Source organism: Mizuhopecten yessoensis, unplaced genomic scaffold (assembly GCF_002113885.1).
Source record: "Mizuhopecten yessoensis strain PY_sf001 unplaced genomic scaffold, ASM211388v2 scaffold10115, whole genome shotgun sequence".
NCBI classification, from domain to species: domain Eukaryota; kingdom Metazoa; phylum Mollusca; class Bivalvia; order Pectinida; family Pectinidae; genus Mizuhopecten; species Mizuhopecten yessoensis.
In genome coordinates, this window is record NW_018408386.1 from 216,833 (window position 1) to 223,139 (window position 6,307).

Consider the following 6,307-nt stretch of genomic DNA (forward strand, 5'->3'; position numbering starts at 1 on the left):
TTAATTTTCGTAAATTTCAGTGTTTATTAGACTAAGATGTTTAATGTATACTAAGTTGACATATCAACGTTTTTCTACCAAATTTGATTCTTCATTAAAAATGTATATTCTTAATGCTTAATGCATAATAATATTAAATAATGTTTCAGGTTTTTTATGATTATTGTGTAGTAATAAAAATAAACGAAAGAAATACATGTGTAGCACACGAGTTAATTAAGAAGGAATACTAACGAAGAAGTGAATACTAAATAACACTATGTAATAGGAGGGAACCCTATATAACACTATGTAATAGGAGGGAGCACTATGACACTATGTAATAGGAGGGAACACTATAACACTATGTAATGGGAGGGAGCACTATATAACACTATGTAATAGGAGGGAACACTAAATACCACTATGTAATAGGAGGGAACCCTATATAACACTATGTAATAGGAGGGAACCCTATATAACACTATGTAATAGGAGGGAACACTATAACACTATGTAATGGGAGGGAACACTTTATAACACTATGTAATAGGTGGGAGCACTATATAACACTATGTAATAGGAGGGAACCCTATATAACACTATGTAATAGGAGGGAACACTATAACACTATGTAATAGGAGGGAGCACTATGACACCATGTAATAGGAGGGAACCCTATATAACACTATGTAATAGGAGGGAACACTTTATAACACTATGTTATAGGAGGGAGCACTATATAACACTATGTAATAGGAGGGAACCCTATATAACACTATGTAATAGAAGGGAACACTATATAACACTATGTAATAGGAGGGAACCCTATATAACACGATGTAATAGAAGGGAACACTATATAACACTATGTAATAGGAGGGAACCCTATATAACACTATGTAATAGGAGGGAACACTATATAACAATATGGACTAGGAGGGAGACTATATAACACTATTGACTAGGAGGGAACACTTTATAACACTCTGGGCTAGAAGGGAACATTATATAACACTATAGACTAGCAGGGAATACTGGACATGGAGGAAAGACTATATAAGGCTATCGACTAGGAGGGAACATTTTTTTTTAACACTATGGACTAGGAGGGAACATATAACACTATGTAATAGGAGGGAACACAATATAACACTGAAGACTTAGAAGGAATAATATATAACACTATGGACTAGGAGAGAACACTGGACAAGGAGGGAACATTATATAATGCTATGGACTAGGAGGGAACACTATATAACACTATGAACTAGGAGGGAACACTATATAACACTAAGGACTAGGATGGAACAATATATAACATTATGTAATAGGAGGGAACACTATATAACACTAATGACTAGCAGGGAGACTATATAACGCTATTGACTAGGAGGGAACACTTTATAACACTATGGACTAGAAGGGAACATTATATAACACTATGGACTAGAAGGGAACTCTATATAACACAAGAGACTAGGAGGGAACACTATATAACACTAATGACTAGCAGGGAGACTATATAACACTTTTGACTAGTAGGGAACACTTTATAACACTTTAGACTTAGAAGGAACAATATATAACACAATGGACTAGGAGGGAATACTGGACAAGGAGGGAACACTATATAATGTTATTGACTAGGTGGGAACACTTTATAACACTATGGACTGGGAGGGAACATTATATAACACTATGTAATAGGAGGGAACACTATATAACACTATGGACTAAGAGGGAACACTATATAACACTATGGACTAAGAGGGAACACTATATAACACTATGGACTAAGAGGGAATACTGGACAAGGAGGGAACACTATATTACACTATTGACTAGTGGGGATGGCTATATATCATTATGGACTAGAATGGAACACTATTTAGCACTATGGACTAGGAAGGAACACTTTATTACACTATTGACTTGTAGGGATCGCACTGAAATAAAACATGAAAAGGAGAGTACACCGGCTGATACATATTTTTATCTACTTGCAGCATGATCTCCAATTTTCCAAACCACCTGTGAAGAGTCATGTTAATGGACGAGGCAAGGATAGGGGTGTGGAGCCACCACCTGACTACAACCCAGAGGTGGTGCAACGACCCACAAGTAAGGACTCCAGTCAGGGAGTGCGACATGTCACACCTGTCGATTCCTAGTCAACACACCTGGTCTGGTGTGATGAAACAGCTGTGATAATTACATCGAAAAAACGATAGCATGTTTTTTGAATATTTATTCATGTAGTAGGAATGGACTAGATTCTGTATGTAAGAGGAGATGGCCTGTTGTCATTAGTACATCTCTTTGTATACCGCTGTGATAACGATGACACTGCACATACATGTATTGGACTTTTTTTGTCTGTGAAATTATTTTCTTACTGTTAGTTGGTTTGATTTTTAGCTCACCTGCCCGAAGGGCAAGTGAGCTTATGCCATGGTGTGGCGTCTGTCGTCCGTTCGTCGTCCGTCTGTCCGGCGTCAACTTTTTACTTAATCAACTTCTTTTCAGTAACCAAAAGGCCTAGGTTGATGATATTTGGCCAGTAGCATCCTGGAATCAAGGGCTACCAAGTTTGTTCAAATGAATGACCTTCTCCCATTTCCAAGGTCACATGGGTCAAATATGTTTAAAACCTTTGAAACAATTTCTTCTCAATAACCAAACAGCCTTGGATGATGATATTTGGCCAGTAGCATCCCGAAATTAAGGGCTACCAAGTTTGTTCAAATGAATGACCTTCACCCATTTTCAAGGTCACATGGGTCAAATATGTTAAAATCTTTGAATGACTTCTTCTGAATAACAAAAAGACCTAGGGTGATGATATTTGGCCAGTAACATGCTGAAATGAATGGCTACCAAATTTTTTCAAACAAATGACCTTCACCCATTTTCAAGGTCACAGGGGTCAAATATGTTTAAAACCTTTAAACAACTTCTTCTGAATACCTAAGAGGGAAAGGATAATGTTATTTGGCCAGTAACATGCAGGGATGAAGGGCTACCAAGTTTGTTGAAACAAATGACCTTTGCCCATTTTCAAGGTTGCAGGGGTCAAATATGTTTAAAACCGTTAAACAACTTTTTCTGAACTACCAAGAGGCCTAGGGTTATGATATTTTGCCCGTTATATGCTGGGATGAAGGGCTACCAAATATGTTCGAATGAATGAACTTCTCTCATATCCAAGGTTACAGGGGTCAAATATGTTAAAATCTTTGAACGACTTCTTTTGAATAACAAAGAGGCCTAGGTTGATTATATTTGGCCTTTAGCATGCTGGGATGAAGGGCTACCAAGTTTGTTCAAACAAATGACCTTCACCCATTTTCCAGGTCACAGGGGTCAGATATGTTTAAAACCTTCAAAACTACTTCTTCTCAATAACCAAGAGGCTGAGGGTTATAATATTTAGCCTGTAGCATGCTGGGATGAAGTGCTACCTAGTTTGTTAAAATGAATGACCTTGACAATTAATCAAGGTCACAATGGTCAAATATGTTTAAAACCTTTGAACAACATCTTTTCATGACCAAAAGTCCTAGGGTGATGCTATTTGGCCAGTAGCATGCTAGGATGAAGGACTACCAAGTTTATTCAAACGAATGACCTCATTATATATTAAAGGTCACAGGGTCAAATATGTTTAAAACCTTTAAACGACCTCTTCTCAATAAGCAAAAGGCTAAGGATGATGATATTTGGCCATTAACATGCTGGGATTAAGGACTACCATTTTTTTTCAAATAAATGACTTGTTCTGTATAACCAAAAGGTCCAGGGTAATGATATTTTGCCAGAAGCATGCTTGGTTGGACGACTATAAACTCTGTTCAACCTTATGTCCTTGTTTGACATTCAAGGTCACAGGCGTCATATGTTTAAATCATTTAATAGGTTCTTATGAGTCAAACACTGATATTCTGCCTGTAGCTGTATTTTAGTCCACTTTAAAGATTATTTGTGAGATTAATACCAGGTGAGCGATTTAGGCCCATTGGGCCTCTTGTTTGTTATTTTTATTGTTTGATGTTTAATTAATTTAGTTTGCCCATTCTTTGCCGATCCATTTAAATTTTACATTCTCAAAATTAATCGTCTTTGGTTCTTGTTTATGAAATGTCCGTCCCCTTTATTTATTTTGTTCTTGAAAATCCATCCATCACATCATCATTTATTAATATACTGTCTATATACATTTTCAATTTTTTTTTCTCCATTTAATATTACCGTCCATTTTTGAATGCCAATTTTACTAGTAAAATATTTCTAGCTGGCATATATATATTCTACAGTGATAAATGAAGTAGAAAAGTTAAGTATTAGGTCTTTTGACAATACTTTGCAGCACTTACTAATTTATGTCAATACTTATACCGTATTGTGTTATATTAAATATATAAACAACATATTGAATATATAGTTTATTTGTCTCTCAGACTCTTGTTCTCACCTAACAACTAGCAGCTAATCAAACACCTACCTGACACTGATGTGACACGTTTGTTATGATCATATTTCAGACATGCCAGTTACCGCCATCCCAATGAACTATCACAGACACGATCATATTTCAGACATTCCGCCAATGCACCCCTATCGTGGACGCGAGAGATTTCTAAATCGGCAATGGCAGTATCGTCCCCAGGACGAGTACAGCTATTGGTATTATACCAATTATCCTTACTCTCCTGATTATTATAACCAGTATTATTATAACAACCAATATTATTAACATTGATTGTACCATAGGGTTTTTATCTACTTTTACATGGATTAGGGAAGCAAGAAAATATCTAATATGCTGAGAATTAAAATTTGATAAAAAAAAAAGCAGTGAACTGGTATGTCTGTGCTATGTAACCAGGTCTATATTACTTTCAGTTCATTACTATCATTTTCTACAAAATACTTGGCTTGTACATGCACATCAATATTTCTGACTGATCTGATTTTAGTATTTGTAATCCAGAATATCTATAAATAACCAGTTTTGCATCCATCAATTGTGACATCATGTCCCTATTGTAATTATAAGTTATTGTTTTATGTTTGCCTTTTTTCATTATCCAATGAAATACCTTGTTACATCACAAATTATTAGAATAATGATTTGTTCAAGGTTTTTGATTTCATTTCAATGACAATCTACCTAACCCATCCTAGCATGCACCACCCTTCAAGTAACTGCACAATGTATTTTGTATCAAACTAATATTTGTTCTATTTTCCTAATCAGGAAAATAGATGGGATTCGGAAAATTCTGCAATCAAAAAGGTGGAAAATGTCATTCTTGTCAGTTAGTTGTACAATGTAATATGTATGAATTATATTGCTTTAATTGCGTCCAGAATGTTTTACTATGTACAACATACGCAACATCTACAGATAACAATAGCTAGTTTATACACTTCTTTGATTGTTATCCCCGATAGGCATTTCTCTGTAAACCTATTTATGACAGGTGTGTATATATATATATATATGCGTGTGGTGCTCATGGTTAACGACATGTACTTAGCAGGGCCTTTCCTGACAAGTTCATGTTCTAGTTATGCCTGTCATGAAGTTTTTTAAATGTATCAAAATTCTTGTTTAAAATCATGGTAAGCATCATATTAATCTTTACACCATAGACGAAAACATTATAAGCTGAGGACATGTCGGGAAAATTTAACTTCTGACAAATTCTTTGTCTCAACTTGATATCAGGGAAAGAATATATACATATTGTACTAAATAGAGAAGTGCTTGGTTTTATTTCATTTTACTTCTGACTGTTAGATAACACCCAGATGTACTTTTGCCGAGCTCCAAAAGAGGGTTTTCATATTTTTAATGATACGTAGACAGCTACCGAGATATTTTCTAAGATGAAACTAGGCCATCTAGAAGTATTAACTATTTTTTGTTTTGGGAGATGCATGCACAACTCTGCCAGCAAAATGTTGACAGAAGGAATTAATTGATTTTTTTTTGAAAGGGACGAGGTTTATAAAAGGTGGTGTTTGTGCGCTCATAAAATTAATGGATAAATAGTTGTGCATGACCCCTGACCTTTGTTCTCTTATTGTGCCTCCTGTAATTTCAAATATCTTGCCACTCAAGTTCATAAACATCATGTTTCTTTAGAGAAAAGTGACTTGCCACGATTATATATAATTACTGTAAACTGGGAAATTTTTCGTCCAGTATAAATTCACCACTCACATTTAATTATCATATATATTTTGTTGCATATTAAAGTTTGCTGTAATGAGAAATTCTCCGTCTTTATGGCAGACGAAAAAGGTTGAAATTAAACTG

The 6,307-nt window shown here is 35.2% G+C and overlaps 1 protein-coding gene across 2 annotated transcripts in view; it reads left to right on the forward strand.

Annotated features, from left to right (window-relative positions):
- The window catches only part of LOC110459572 (protein patched homolog 1-like), a 37,882-nt gene extending 32,296 nt beyond the window's left edge, over positions 1 to 5,586 (forward strand). Inside the window, exons 19-20 of one of the 2 annotated variants that reach the window (XM_021511899.1) lie at positions 1,989 to 2,103; positions 4,524 to 5,586. In XM_021511899.1, the coding sequence (XP_021367574.1) occupies positions 1,989 to 2,103; positions 4,524 to 4,735 (327 nt within the window). In that variant the 3' untranslated portion in view covers positions 4,736 to 5,586. Of the gene's footprint in view, positions 1 to 1,988; positions 2,104 to 4,523 lie in introns of those variants that run through there. The other variant, XM_021511901.1, reaches the window with a different exon arrangement.
- Positions 5,587 to 6,307: the final 721 nt, after the last annotated feature.